The following is a 13,849-nucleotide window of genomic DNA, read 5'->3' on the forward strand; positions in this document are numbered from 1 at the left end:
AGATTCGGTCTCCCCCTAAGGGATTTGGTAGAAGAAGGACAAGGTTATAGTGGTCGTTGGAAAGGAAACCAAGGAAAAGGAAAGGAATTCGCGGAGGTATAAGAGGTCAGCGAAATAAAGATGAAGCTCAAAGATAAAGCAGAAATGATAAGTTCGTTGGCCCGAGCAGAACTTGGGACAGAAGCAGCTGTGAGGGCGAACAACGTCATTCGTCAATCGATAAGTGCCCGCGAGGCTCAAACGCGTTGTTGATTGTTCGCCGAGCTAACTCGGACCAGCCAAAAGAAAGATCTGCTGTAGCCGATAGGCCTAGAGGCGACCGCCCCGGCCACCCCAAACTTTACCAACCGTGCTAAAAGTCACCCCTTACCGCCCAGCGCCTTTGCCGTTGGCTACACCCATTCTCTTCTGCAAAACTACTATCAAGTAAGCGAATCCTCCGATCTCGCCTTTTGCCAAAGACCGACGACTCTTTGACCTTCTCACCATTAAAACTTCAGGCCTGATCTAAGCAGATTGCTTCTGACCAGGAAAGCCGGTCCTTGCACTTCCTCTCGGTGCATGAATGATAGAGAACTGCCATGGATTCCGTTCCCACCTAATCCGCCTTCGACAAAGAGAAAGCTCACCCATCATGGCCGAATCAAACACCATCAGCCTCGTAATTCCCCAGGAGCCGTCTGCAAAGTCGCATGGGCTAGAGTCACAGATCCAGCAGATCATCGCCCAGAAGGGACATTTTCGCCATGTCACTGAACGCTCGCTTCTTGCTGAGATTCATGGCAAAGCCGCAGCTCCAGATGTCGCTCAGGAACGCCCAGAGGAGGAATTGCCCGCAGACGATGATGAAACTCCGCAGAAACGCACAGAGCGCCTGTGGGAGCGAAGAAATCACATGCTTGAGAGACTAGGGTGAGTCCTGTTCTCTCTGCTGGTTCTTGCTGAAGTTGACGATCCTAGGGCTGCACAGAACGACATCCTCTGCGCCCTCGACTTTGTGTCATGGCTGATCTCGCAACAGTCCGTTCCCGCTCGGAATTCAATGTCCGCACCACTCAAAGAGGCTGCACCGGTAGGGTCACTGGTAGCAAAGGTCCTCGAAGAAAAGCCAATCTCACCACCTGTAAGACGACAACTGGTGTCAGTCTCGCAGGGCTGGCGGTCAGAAGGTTTCCATTCGGCCTCGGACAAGCTCGCGGCGGCTTCTACTCGGCTAGAAGCTGAAGCCGAACACGAGTCGCTGTTCTGGCGGGAAGTCGCGGATCTTAGGGCCAGAGGCTGGCCAATATCACGACTCCCAAGAGATCGCAAAGCCATTGGTGTTCATTTCGGTTTTGCAGAGGCTGCACCGCAGTTCCGTGATCGAGGTTATGCTCTTCTTCGCCAAGCAGCTGATGGCTCGGTGGGATTGGACGCTCGATCGTTGCCCAAGAAACGCAGGCGCCTTGCGGTTTACGTTATTCGCAATGCTAACAAGACTGGGGCTTTTCACTTTGAGAGCCCCAGAACGAGCGAGACGATGGATATCAGCCAGCATTTGATAGATCATCGAGATGCGCTATTCGAGGAGGAACTGTTTTTCGAGTCATGCCGCGAAGCACGGCTTGTCGGCAACCAGGGCATAACTACGCGTGCACACTGCATTGGGATTGACGTGGGTGATTACCAGCTTTTGCTCGTATCCTCTGACGAGCAGGAGGTTGCATTAAATACTAACAATGAGGACGACTCGATTGCTGAATTCGTGGGCATCTCCCTCCGACTGCTACTGACTGTGGCCCATGAACAAAATCTGAGCAGACGAATGCAGAAAACTCCTCCAATGGCAATCAAGGCAAGGACAATGCCGGAGTACGCTCTGATTCGACCTATCCTGACGCATCTAAGACACCGTTCAGAGGCAAGAGCATTCTGGACTAGCATTCAGGCCCTGCTGCACGCCTTCGAAACGGCAAGCCTGCCAACAACAATGTCGATGGAAAACTCTAACGATGCTGTGTTCGCGTCGTTGAAGATGGAGCCTCCAAACACACTTCTGGCGGAGCTGATGGTGCCTGCCAAAACATCATTCGCACTCAAATTGACGACTGATCGAAATCTGCAGGTTGGGCTGGCCACCTTTTTGGGACCTCCTCTGTTGGGTTCTCGATACGAGACTTCTCCGATTGACTTCGGTTTCTCGAAGATACCTTCATGTCGCTACGAGACACGAGACGCCGCTTTGGCGTCTGTTCGACACATGCTGCTACTAGACTTAGTCGCGCATGCAGAGGCTCTCACGAGTACAGACGCGGCAAATGCTGAGACGGATAAGAGCAGACACCAAAAATGGAGTTTATCACAGCCGCACAGCGGTGAGTTGACGATGTATTATGCCCAGGAAGCGGTTCGTAATATGCAGCTCTCCGTACACACGGAATCAATCAGTCTCAAAGGGAGCCCGGTGAAACAGAGAGCATCTTCCAGCGGTATTGTATGGACTTGGACAGCCGCTGGCTGCTTCAAGGCCGAGGGCAATGTTTCCACGAAGGAGGAGGGTACAACGTTTGACGCGGCAGTGAGACAGTTACTTGCAACAGATAGCTAGAAGGGGTTTCCGTGACTTCTCTCCTTGTGCTTGTAACTCATGCACCTTGTGGTTCAGATAGAAGCCCGATGTACTGCCTAAACCGTTCCTCTTTCGCGTCTCTTCCTCCATTTGTAGACAATCCCAAGTCCTGTAAGACAGAAATGAACATCTACTCCTCGATACTCGAAATATCTGGAAGCCTCGCACGAAACCCTTGGGTAGAGGTATTTGTGGTTGGATTCACGTGTGCAAGTCGCTGTCTGGACATTAAGAGACGGGAGTTTTGGACTCGTGCCATACTGTTATGGTCCTACAGAATTTGTATGTATTAACATAAGTTATGTGTGAAACTTAGATACTTTTCCATGACTCGAGTAGCGAGAGTGTCAATTTTGTTGCCGATGTGGTTAATTCTGTGGTTTCTCTGAGCGTTGATTTGGTGAAAACCCTCGTGGATTTGAGCGGTGAGCTGCTGGATCTGAGTGGTGAGCTGTGCCATGGAATGTTGGATAACATTGCCTTCCGCCAGCGCAGGTGCGTTTGGAAGCTTGGCTAGTTCTTCAGCGACAGCGTGGTAACTCTGTACCACGGTGGCGAGGGTGGCTTGAGGGTGGCTCGAGGGTGATGGTGTTTTGTTTACTTTAGAGGGGCGAGTCGCGAGCAGTTTCCCCAAACCCTTGGCATGACCATGATTGATGTTCTGTTCTCCGCCTCCGCTTCCTCCCAACTTTGAGCGATCTCAGACAGCCACCAGCTGCATTTCATCCGCCCTTTTCAAACAAGCCTTCCGCACTCTTGTCCATCCCGTTCTGACAATTCGTTGAAAAGTAGCGAACAAACACTATGAGTACCCGTTATAGAATTGAATGTAGGTCACTATGAATCCCACGCCTCACGCAACATTCCCAATGCTAATTTGAAGGCTAGATGCTTTGAAGGCAGGTCATACTCGCGCTGTGGGAGGGAGATACTAAGACTGTACTAATTGTCTCTACTCAAGACTCATCGGAGAGATCAACTAGTATGTGTCCGACCCTGCAATATGAACAGAAGGTAATTATGATAGATTGAATGGATCAAGGTAAGTAGTGACAACAAGTTCGGCACGGCCAAATGGGCTCGGCCAGACCTGCATCTGCTCATACCCGCTTACAGGGCCTCCTTACTGTTCCGTTTGTCTTGAATTCACAGCCCGCCGTCGAATACGATGGATCGAGTGGCCAGAGTTTGGATGTCATGGCCAGATCTGCACAGCAGCGCTACGCAGAGATCTTCCGCGACGTCGAGGATCTCATACTTGATCACAGTCAGTCCCAACATGGCCCGGCGATCGACTGACAGAGCTGACGCAGTGCAGTCAATCAGCAAGCTCTGTCGAACCCACGGTCGAAACTCAACATGCTTGTGCCTACCATCTCAGCATTCTTCACCCCACTGGCTCTGGAAGACGCGTTCAGGTATCAAGACTCGGTGCGAGCCATTTCGTCACGACGTTTCGTCGCTCCCTCCTTCAATGATATCCGTCTTATTCTCAACACAGCGCAGATTATGGCAATGGTGCGGCCGAAGCCTTACAGACAGCTTAAATTCAAGCTGGACCCTGGGCTCGAGCTGCTGACGTTTGATGGTGATGTTACACTGTATGAGGATGGAGCGTCGCTACACTCGCCTGAAGCCAACCCAGTGATTCTCAGACTTGTTCATTTCCTGGCACACGACGTGAAGATCGGGATTGTGACGGCAGCAGGCTACACTCAGCCGGAGCACTACTTCAATCGACTTTCTGGTCTTCTTGTGGCCGTGAAAGAGTCCAAAGAGCTCACAGCAGCTCAAAAGTCCAACTTGATCATAATGGGAGGCGAATCCAACTTCCTCCTCGTTTTCGACGAGACGCAAGAACATTGCTTACGCTACATTCACCGACGAGAATGGATCCTCGATACGATGAAAGACTGGACAGAACCGGCCATCAAAGAGCTCCTTAACGAAGCTCAAGCTGCGTTTGAGTCGTGTATACGTACGCTTCGTCTGCAGGCCAAAGTCCTCCGCAAAGAGCGTGCAGTTGGAATCTATGCTGCCGATCAGTCCAAGAGGCTTACCCGAGAGCAGCTAGAAGAGACAGTCCTGGTGGTGCAACAGGTGATTGAGACTTCGATCAATACAGGAAGCTCCGACAAGAAAGCCCCGTACGCTCACATCCCGTTTACAGTATTCAACGGAGGGGCGGATGTTTTCTTGGACATCGGGGACAAGTCATTAGGGGTAAAAGCTTGTCAGAAATGGTTTGGAGGCATTCCACCTTCGAGCACCTTGCATGTGGGTGATCAATTCCTAAGTGGTGGAGGCAACGACTTCAAGGCACGGAGCGCATGTTGTTGTGCGTGGATTGCAAGCCCAGCAGAGACTGTGGCCTTGCTGGATGAAGTGATAACTTTGGCGAAGGGCGAATGCAAGTGGGCATAATCTGAGGTCCGGAGGGCGCAGCACCTTCATACTCGTAGTAGAAGATGAGTAAGACCAGCATAGCAGCGATCTCAAGTTCAAGGACAAAATGTGGCTTCTTCAGTGCTCAAATTTAACTAGGACAATCTCGTAGTTTTCCCATCCGACAGTACTGCAATTCAGTCTGTGGACCTGCAGGTTCAGCTGTGAGAATGAGTGGGAGGAAGACGCCCACCATAAGTAATGCCGGTCGGAGCGGAAAGTGATATGTCCGAGCTTTGATTGCGGAGGCAGTGAATAGTGCGTGCTGTTGACGCTAACTTGGGGAGGTGTGATCGTCACAGGGGGGAGGGAATGCCGCTTAAGGGCAACTGCGGGCGCAGGCGGATTTCCCAGTGGACAACCTCAAATCATATTCGAAGAATACGAGTCGCTCTTGTTCTTCCTCAGCAGTCCCGTGTTCTGTTGGAACTCACAATATTATGACAGACCATGTTTCGGTCACACATGTAGTGTTCGCAGATCATGGGTTGTGACTACCGAGACCTCATCACGTCGTCCCGCTGACGGCCGCTTGTCCTCCCTCGACCGCGCAGCACCCCGCGGCAACATCGAGCGTCAGGCGTGCGGTCCTTGTGGGTTGGCTGGCTTGTCACGATGTCGTCTATGCGAGGTCTCGTTCAATTCATCGCTGACCTGCGGAACGCCCGGGCCCGAGAACTGGAAGAGAAGCGAATCAACAAGGAATTGGCCAACATCCGGCAAAAGTTCAAAAGCGAGAAGTTGGATGGCTATCAGAAGAAGAAATACGTCTGCAAGCTGCTCTACATCTACATCCAGGGTTACAATGTCGACTTTGGACACCTGGAAGCCGTCAACCTTATTTCCGCAACCAAATATTCCGAGAAGCAAATTGGATATCTCGCAGTGACCCTGTTCCTGCACGAACAACACGAACTTCTGCCCTTGGTGGTCAACAGCATTCGAAAGGACTTGTTGGACCACAATGAGCTCAACAACTGTCTGGCTCTGCACGCGGTGGCCAATGTTGGAGGTCGCGAGATGGGAGAGGCCTTGAGCGCAGATGTTCACCGACTGCTGATATCTCCCACGTCCAAGTCCTTTGTCAAGAAGAAAGCAGCCCTCACCCTGCTGCGCCTCTACCGAAAGCACCCAGCCATCATCCAAAGAGAATGGGCCGAACGAATAGTGTCATTGATGGACGATCCAGACATGGGCGTGGTGTTGTCGGTTACCTCCCTCGTCATGGCCCTCATCCAGGACAACCCCGACGCTTTCAAAGGGAGTTACGTAAAAGCCGCACAAAGATTGAGGAAGATTGTCATAGAAAACGACATCTCACCGGATTACCTCTACTACAAAGTGCCGTGTCCGTGGATTCAGGTCAAGTTCTTGAAATTACTGCAGTATTATCCTCCTTCAGGCAAGTCCCACTACTCCTCCGTTGAATTGTACTGACCATTCCGTAGAAGATTCACATGTGCGGGATATCATCCGGGATTCGCTCCAAGCCATCATGCAAGCAGCCACAGAGACACCCAAAAATGTGCAACAAAACAACGCTCAAAACGCCGTCCTCTTCGAAGCAATCAACCTCCTCATCCACCTTGATACAGAACACCAACTTATGATGCAGATATCTTCAAAGCTGGGGAAATTCATTCAATCACGTGAAACGAACGTACGATACTTGGGCTTGGATGCAATGACCCATTTCGCAGCCAGATCGGTGACTCTCGACCCTATCAAGCGACATCAGAATATCATCATTGGCTCTCTTCGAGACCGAGATATCAGTGTGCGACGAAAGGGTCTAGATCTGCTTTACAGCATGTGCGACATCACCAATGCACAGCCCATCGTCAGTGAGCTGCTCAAGTACCTGCAATCCGCCGACTTCTCCATCCGGGAAGAAATGACCCTCAAGATCGCGATTCTGACCGAGAAATATGCAACCGACGCTCAGTGGTATATCGACATCTCCCTTCGACTGCTGGCCATGGCCGGTGATCATGTCAGCGACGAAGTGTGGCAGCGGGTAGTCCAGATTGTCACGAACAACGAGGAGCTCCAACCTTACGCAGCACAACATATCTTTGACTACCTAAAAGCGGAATCCTGCCATGATACACTCGTCAAGATTGGCGGATATGTTCTTGGAGAGTTTGGACACTTGATTGCCGACAACAAAGGCTGCAGCCCGATCGAACAGTTGATGGTGCTACAGACGAAAATGATATCAGCCCCTGATCCCACGCGGGCGTTGCTGTTGTCCACATTTGTCAAGTTTGTCAACTTGTTCCCAGAGATTAAGCCTCAGCTGCTGCAGATGTTCCAATTCTATAGCCATTCACCTGACTCCGAACTCCAGCAGCGGGCTTGCGAGTATCTCACGATTGCCACGCTGCCTACGGATGATCTCCTTCGCACAGTCTGCGATGAGATGCCCCCATTCTCAGAACGAACCTCGATTCTTCTCCAAAGATTACACAAGAAGAGTGCGGGGACTAGCGAGAGAAGAACTTGGGTCGTCGGTGGCAAAGATGCCAACGCAGACGAAAAGGAAGTCCTTCTCGCCCAGCAGACTGGCCTGAAACGGAGCTTTACCACCATCGTCAATGGAACGGGCGTGACTCCACATGGCACAAATGGCACAGCCGGTCCTACAGCAAACCTTGCACAGAATGGACAAAATGGAACCGCGAGCGCCGCAAAGGATCTGGAAGGGTTGGATATGAATGGCCATAGCAATGATGCGGCCATGCCCAACCTCGCCAGCGCCGCTCATCTCTCTCCGGACTGGGAAATGGGATACGAGCAAATGTTCTTCGCCAATGAAGGCGTGTTATATGAGGATCCGCAGATTCAGGTTGGCATTCGGGCAGAGTATCGCGGCCATCTAGGCGTGATCAAACTCTACTTCACCAACAAAGCATCATTCTCCATCGGCTCATTCACGACAACGCTCGACAACAAATCAGCACCCAATCTCAAAATTGATACGAAGAGCCTGCCTGAGTCTAGTATTGACGCCGGTTCGCAGGCCCAGCAGACTGTGGTCTGCACCTCGGTCGCGCCATTCTCTGAGTCACCCACGATCCGCATCTCCTATCTGGCCGGTGCACTTCAAGGGTACACGCTAAAACTTCCTATCCTTGCCCACAGGTTTATGGATCCATCGGAGCTTTCAGCAGAAGATTTCTTCAAACGATGGAAGCAGATCGGTGCTGGGCCGCTTGAGGCGCAGAGCACATTTGGCCTGCGCAGCCCATCTGCGGGGATGGATGAAAAGTTCGTCCGCGACACTGTTGCAGGCTTCCGGTGGCGGATTTTGGACAACGTCGATCCCAACCCAAAGAACATTGTCGGATGTGCCGTATTGCAGCTAGAGAAGGGAAAGACGGGGTGCTTGTTGAGGTTGGAGCCAAATCATCAGCAGAAGGTGTGTGCTAAGCTTCTTCAACAGTATCTGTTGATGGCTTGTGACTGACTTTGCTCGCAGATGTTCCGCTTAACAATCCGTGCGACGCAGGAAAACATACCCCGGATCCTGCTCGACCAAATGCAAGAGCGGCTCGCAAAAGGATCTCCTGTGTGACTTCGGTAGCGCAGCTTCTGGAGATGAAGATCCTTCCTTCCATCGAATTTCCAGCATTGTGCGTCGTGGTGTTAGCGTGTTACTGATGCGAGCAGCATCATCTATGCAGGGAAGCATATACTGGGCATCGCGGTCCTTGCGCACCTACTACCGCACATGCCTTTGTAATCCACCGAGCATGGCTGGAATCCAGCTCATGACTCGGCTTTTGAGGTAGCTCATTTCTTTTCCGTCTCGGTGTCCTCTATGACCTTCGCATCCTTCTTAGCTGGCCTCTCTCCAAAAATCGTACTTCCGACCCTCACTTCATCACTACCAAGCCGCACCGCCGACTCGAAATCCTCCGACATGCCCATACTCAGCTCGAGCTCTTCCTTGTTGGTGAGGCCAATCTCTTCTGCGATCTTGTCCCTCGTTGTGCGGAGCGTAATAAAATCCTCGTTCTCCGTTTCTTTCGTCGTAGCCCTGGACCGAGCAATTGCCCCGATGGTCATCAGGCCCTGCAGGTGCAGGTTCGGACAGGACGATTCACTTCTGATCAACTTGGCCAGGGACACCAACTCGGCCGACCCCGGCTCCAAGCCCGATTTGCTCTCCTCCCCACTCGTGTTCACCTGGATAAACACCCTGAGTTTGTCTTGCCACCCGTGCCGCTCGCACTCGGCCTTCCACTCGTCGCCGAACTCTTTGTGTAGCCTTTGATTCCGCTCTCCCCGGCCCTTGTCAAGTAGGCCGGCCTTCTTCTCACTGTCGACACTCTCTACAGCCCACAGCCCTTCCACCTCCCTCGCCAGCTGAGCACATTTATTCGACTGCAACCCACCGATGAAATGCCACTTTATCGTGCGGGGCAGGAGTCGAGACTTCTCGAGGAGTTCCTGCACGTAGTTTTCTCCGAAGTGCTGATGGCCGTCAACGGCGGTGGGAGCGTCTGAGGGCGGCGGGGAGTGCAGCGAGAGGATATCCGAGGCCGGTTTCAACTTGGAGACTGCAACGAGGCGGACCTGGCGGGCCGACTGAGGCGAAGGCAGGGAGGACAGTGTGCTGGCTATGCGGGATTGGATAGCGGAGAGGTTCTGGACGAGGACAGCGGCGCGCTGGGGGTTCACTTGAATGGAGGAGGGCGCTTTCATCGCTGTGGAGGAGCTTGTGGTCGATGTGCTGGGTTGTGGTTCTGTCGGAGCGCTCATCGTGTGTGCAGCTAAGAGAGGGCGTCAGGGCGTAAGAGAACCAACATTCTTTGCTGGGGCAGAATAGTACAGATTGTGGATGTCTCTGTTCAATGACCGGTAATCAATTCGAGAAAGTGCTTCTCCAAACTTTCCCTCGTACCTCGCATCATGATCGTCAAGAAAACCATAACCGGTATCAACGTCATCCCCAATGCGCAAATGCCGACGATAACCGGCCATGACTGGCGTTATGAGGTAGAAGCCTACTCAGTGAAGCCAATTCGCCCCTTGTTCATTGAATCGTGTCATCACCTTTCAGCTGAATATTGACGAGACCTTAAATCAATTGCTCCAAACCTGGAAGAGGCAGCCCTGCTGGCTGACATGTCTCGGCACGAGGAAATGAGACTCCTAAACACCAAGGGCTCACAATTTTATCGGCATAATCAGTCGGTCACAGAGTGACAGAAGTGTATATCTCGGCCTCTTGTCGTTCTCGGTCAGGCGCTACCCAAGCTATGTCGATTCCCACAAGAACAAACTCAAACCTCTAACTAGTCTATCATGCGTATCTTCATGCCGACAAACATCCCATATCCGTCTATTCGTGTTGACGCCAACGCTATGTTCCCCAGCATCTCAAATCAGTTGCTCTGGCGTCTGCCCTTATGCTTCATCATCCGTGTCTGGTGGATGAGGAGTGCCTTTCGGGCTGTTCAGCCACTCGATATGCCTCAATCTCCTCCGCACTTCTCTTTCCTTCATTTGAGCTCGCGTAAGCTTCTTCTTCTTCTTGGCCTTGAACTTCATTTCGCTGTTATCTTCCGCTCCAGAGTTGACTGCGGATGCGGTAGCACTCGAAACGGCCGAGGAGACGTTGCTCGAGCCTGGCCGCGAGTCTTCAAACCGATTGAGGTCGATGGCCAGGTGGCCCTTGTGCGTTACCCGGCCGTCGGCGACGTGCCACTGCTCCGGACAGAGAGCCCCAACAAACTCTTCGTTGTGACTGATCATGACAACACCACCTTTGTAGTCACGGATCGCAACGGCAAGACCGCCCAAGGAGTCGCGATCCAAGAAGTTGGTGGGCTCATCCAGCACGAGCAGGTGAGGGTTGTTCCACATAGCACCGGCCAGCACCACTTTGACTTTTTGGCCACCACTCAAGCCGGAGATCTCATTGTGGTTCGCAATCTCCGGGTCCAGGCCAACATCCTCAAAGTGTTTTGCAATGACCTTGGGCTCAAGGATACGGTACCCGAGACCTTCCCGCGACGCCTCGTGATCATCAAACTCCTGGACTAGCTTCTGAAAACCCCATTCCAGCAACGTCTCTCTGGAGACCATGCTGTTGAACTTGGGAAGCATTCCTCTCCACTTCACTTCATACTGGAATGTTTTCTTGTACTTTTGTCGCCCAATCAAATTTTCGAGCTGCCTTCCGCCTCTGCCGTCTCCGAGGTCAATCCATTTGTCCAGTTGAGCCCGGTCCTCATCGGTCAGTTGCCGGGTAGCTTTCATGAGCACTTCTCGATCGTCGCCATTGGCGTACCTCCATTGCAAGTACTGGTTCGGGGTCTTCTCCATATGCATCTCCACGTGCTCAAGGGCGTGCTGCTTGATGTATCCAATACGGAGATTGGGGTGCTTCTCGACTTTGCCACTTTGAGGGATGGTCTCACCGGTCAGCAACTTGATCAAGGTCGATTTTCCGGCGCCATTGGCGCCGATGATTGCCACTCGGGACGACAAGCTCAGTTGACACGACACATCCGTCAAACTAGGCTTTGATGCGCCCGGATACGTGTAGCTGACATTTGTCATCCTGATGATCGAGCGGGTGTTGGATTTGACCCCGCTCAGAATACCAGGAGGAGGGAACTTGAACTGGACCTGAGAGGCAGACAGCGTGTAGTAGCTCTTGCCTTCAGGCTTGACTTTGACAAACGCGGCAAGATTGCCAGGATAATGAACCAGCTTTTTGTTCTCGTAGTGGTAGATATCGGTGCAGACTGCGTCGAGGAAGGCCGAGTCGTGGGATACGATAAGCGACGTGATCTCGGTATGTGTCTGGAGATACCCCTCCAGCCACTTGACATTAGCAACATCCAGGTGGTTGGTCGGTTCATCAAGCAAGAATACGTCGGCACGCATGAGCATAGCTCTTGCCAATGCCAACTTCATCTTCCAACCTCCAGACAACGAGCCGACCTTATGAGACTGTCTTCCTTCGTGTCCAGCAGTGAAACCGACCTCGCTCAAGACCTCTGAGATGCGTTCGCGTCCCTCTTTGGCGATCTCGGGATCCTTGGCCACGTATTCCAGGATGGTGATATCCGCGTCTTCGCCCTGATTGTGCTCAACAAAGCATGACTTCAAGACATCTTTGGGAGGGAAGCCCTCCAGCTTCCCTTCGGCAATGCTCCGCATTAGAGTAGACTTGCCGGCGCCATTGCGGCCACAGAGCCCGTAGCGATGGCCCTTCAGGAGGCGTAGGTTGGTGTGAGACAACAGCAGCATGCCACCATAAGCCAGGGAGAACTCCGCGTTCACAATCTCCACCTCATTTGGATCCTCGATAACGGGAGCGCCGAATCTTTTGTGATCTTCCTCGAGGAAATGCTTTCGAATGCCCTCAGCGATCGCTGTACAATGCTGCTCGGGCATCATGTATCTGAGGTAGGGACCGACTTGGGCTGGGATGCGAGAAAATACACGGGCGTTGACATCTTCTTTGACCATTTCTGAGACATACTTCTGGCCTTGTTTCCAGACTACCATATCCTCCTTTTGCAGACCTCCCTGTGCTCGGATCTGGCTGTCAAGTACTTTAAGAACGTCGTCGGTGGTTGTCCTTGCGATTTGACTGTTTGTGACCCCGTCTTGATCGTCACCCATGGCCTTTTTCATGACGTTCACAGCTCTTGTGGCCAACTCGCGGACTTCGGGCAATGAGGCGTTGTCTTTGACTCTTTGCACTCCAGGTTGCAGTTTAGGCAAGAAGGTTCTAGCTTCGATCGGATCATGGACCAGCTTGGTCAAGTTCTCGACGACGACCACAGTTTGTCGAAGGACTTCTTGCGTCGTGGTAGGAGTATTCAAAGACCGCTCGAGCAACGGTGTGAGGAGGGCGAGGACTGGTGAAGTCACGATGGCGACAAAGGTGGTTTGAGAAAGCGCATGAATGGCTTTTTGGAGCGTTTGCGCCGAGGGGTTCTTCATGGTTTCGATGAGCAGGGGTATCCGAGGTGCGACATCGTCGTTCTGGAGGAGCGTTGTAAGAGAGGTCATGGTTTTGGTAGCGGCTTTGGCAACCTCCGGCTTCAAGTCGTGCATACCGCCCTCAACAATGGGAATGAGATCCTTTAGCGTCTTGCCCATCGACTCTCTCAGCACATCCTTGGCCAGTTCCTCCTCTTTCGGAGCGGTGCCAATTAGTGCTTTGTCCGCCATTTTTCCTAATAGTTGATATGCGCCAACAGTTCCTTGCCATTTTCCAGTGGGTTTGGACAGGTACTGTTGCAGGGCTGGAAGAAGGCCGACAACCATGGCCTCGGGCGAAAGATTCTTGAAGAGTTCGTCGACAGCATATTGCGCCGACTCACGAACCGAAGAGCCTTTGTCCGCCAACCCGTCGAGGACGAGACTGAACAGGCCACCGTCTTGAACAAGGAAGACGACTTCACTGAGGGGCTGCTCGCGGGGAAATCGCTCAAACATGGCACCCAGAACAAACATGGCACTTTCTCGCTTTGAGCCATTCTTCTTGTCGGCTGCCGCTCTCTTAATCTCCGGTATCAGGTTGTAGGAAAGGAGGCCTCGAATGCCGATTGACTGGATAAGTAGATTTGTGAGCGCGTAAGCGGCGTCGAGGGATACCTGAGCTGAATCGGTGTCCAGGATCGTCCTCAAGATGTTGTTCACTTCTTCTGTCGTCGCAGCGACTCCTGAGAACCCAGACTTGGAAGGAACGACAGGCGCGGCCATGGCGGAAGGCGAGGGAGGACTCTCAAGATGTGGCATGCCAAAGATGTCGCGCAGTGCGAG

At 52.4% G+C, this 13,849-nt stretch overlaps 7 protein-coding genes across 7 annotated transcripts; 4 read left to right on the forward strand and 3 right to left on the reverse strand.

Moving 5' to 3' along the window:
- Positions 1-634: 634 nt before the first annotated feature.
- A1O7_01906 (uncharacterized protein) lies at positions 635-2,587 on the forward strand (the record flags this gene model as incomplete). The annotated part of the gene is made up of 2 exons (XM_007755942.1): positions 635-912; positions 961-2,587. 2 exons carry the CDS (start codon positions 635-637, stop codon positions 2,585-2,587), a joined length of 1,905 nt encoding a protein of 634 aa, XP_007754132.1.
- Positions 2,588-2,624: 37 nt separating this feature from the next.
- On the reverse strand, positions 2,625-3,200 carry A1O7_01907 (uncharacterized protein). Its single transcript, XM_007755943.1, has 2 exons — positions 2,940-3,200; positions 2,625-2,879 (listed from the first exon to the last, which is right to left on the reverse strand). The coding sequence occupies exons 1-2, from the start codon at positions 3,066-3,068 to the stop codon at positions 2,739-2,741; spliced, it is 270 nt and encodes an 89-aa protein (XP_007754133.1). The 5' UTR covers positions 3,069-3,200; the 3' UTR covers positions 2,625-2,738.
- Positions 3,201-3,682: 482 nt separating this feature from the next.
- On the forward strand, positions 3,683-5,032 carry A1O7_01908 (uncharacterized protein; the record flags this gene model as incomplete). The annotated part of the gene is made up of 2 exons (XM_007755944.1): positions 3,683-3,875; positions 3,927-5,032. The coding sequence occupies 2 exons, from the start codon at positions 3,683-3,685 to the stop codon at positions 5,030-5,032; spliced, it is 1,299 nt and encodes a 432-aa protein (XP_007754134.1).
- A 636-nt stretch (positions 5,033-5,668) lies between these two features.
- A1O7_01909 (uncharacterized protein) lies at positions 5,669-6,490 on the forward strand (the record flags this gene model as incomplete). Its single annotated transcript, XM_007755945.1, has 1 exon — positions 5,669-6,490. The coding sequence occupies one exon, from the start codon at positions 5,669-5,671 to the stop codon at positions 6,488-6,490; it is 822 nt and encodes a 273-aa protein (XP_007754135.1).
- Positions 6,491-6,548: 58 nt separating this feature from the next.
- A1O7_01910 (uncharacterized protein) lies at positions 6,549-8,630 on the forward strand (the record flags this gene model as incomplete). The annotated part of the gene is made up of 2 exons (XM_007755946.1): positions 6,549-8,474; positions 8,535-8,630. The coding sequence occupies 2 exons, from the start codon at positions 6,549-6,551 to the stop codon at positions 8,628-8,630; spliced, it is 2,022 nt and encodes a 673-aa protein (XP_007754136.1).
- A 218-nt stretch (positions 8,631-8,848) lies between these two features.
- On the reverse strand, positions 8,849-9,820 carry A1O7_01911 (YggS family pyridoxal phosphate enzyme; the record flags this gene model as incomplete). The annotated part of the gene is made up of 1 exon (XM_007755947.1): positions 8,849-9,820. The coding sequence occupies one exon, from the start codon at positions 9,818-9,820 to the stop codon at positions 8,849-8,851; it is 972 nt and encodes a 323-aa protein (XP_007754137.1).
- Positions 9,821-10,468: 648 nt separating this feature from the next.
- Positions 10,469-13,789, reverse strand: A1O7_01912 (ATPase; the record flags this gene model as incomplete). Its single annotated transcript, XM_007755948.1, has 1 exon — positions 10,469-13,789. The coding sequence occupies one exon, from the start codon at positions 13,787-13,789 to the stop codon at positions 10,469-10,471; it is 3,321 nt and encodes a 1,106-aa protein (XP_007754138.1).
- Positions 13,790-13,849: the final 60 nt, after the last annotated feature.

Source organism: Cladophialophora yegresii (genome assembly GCF_000585515.1).
Source record: "Cladophialophora yegresii CBS 114405 chromosome Unknown aczIN-supercont1.1, whole genome shotgun sequence".
NCBI classification, from domain to species: Eukaryota; Fungi; Ascomycota; class Eurotiomycetes; order Chaetothyriales; family Herpotrichiellaceae; genus Cladophialophora; species Cladophialophora yegresii.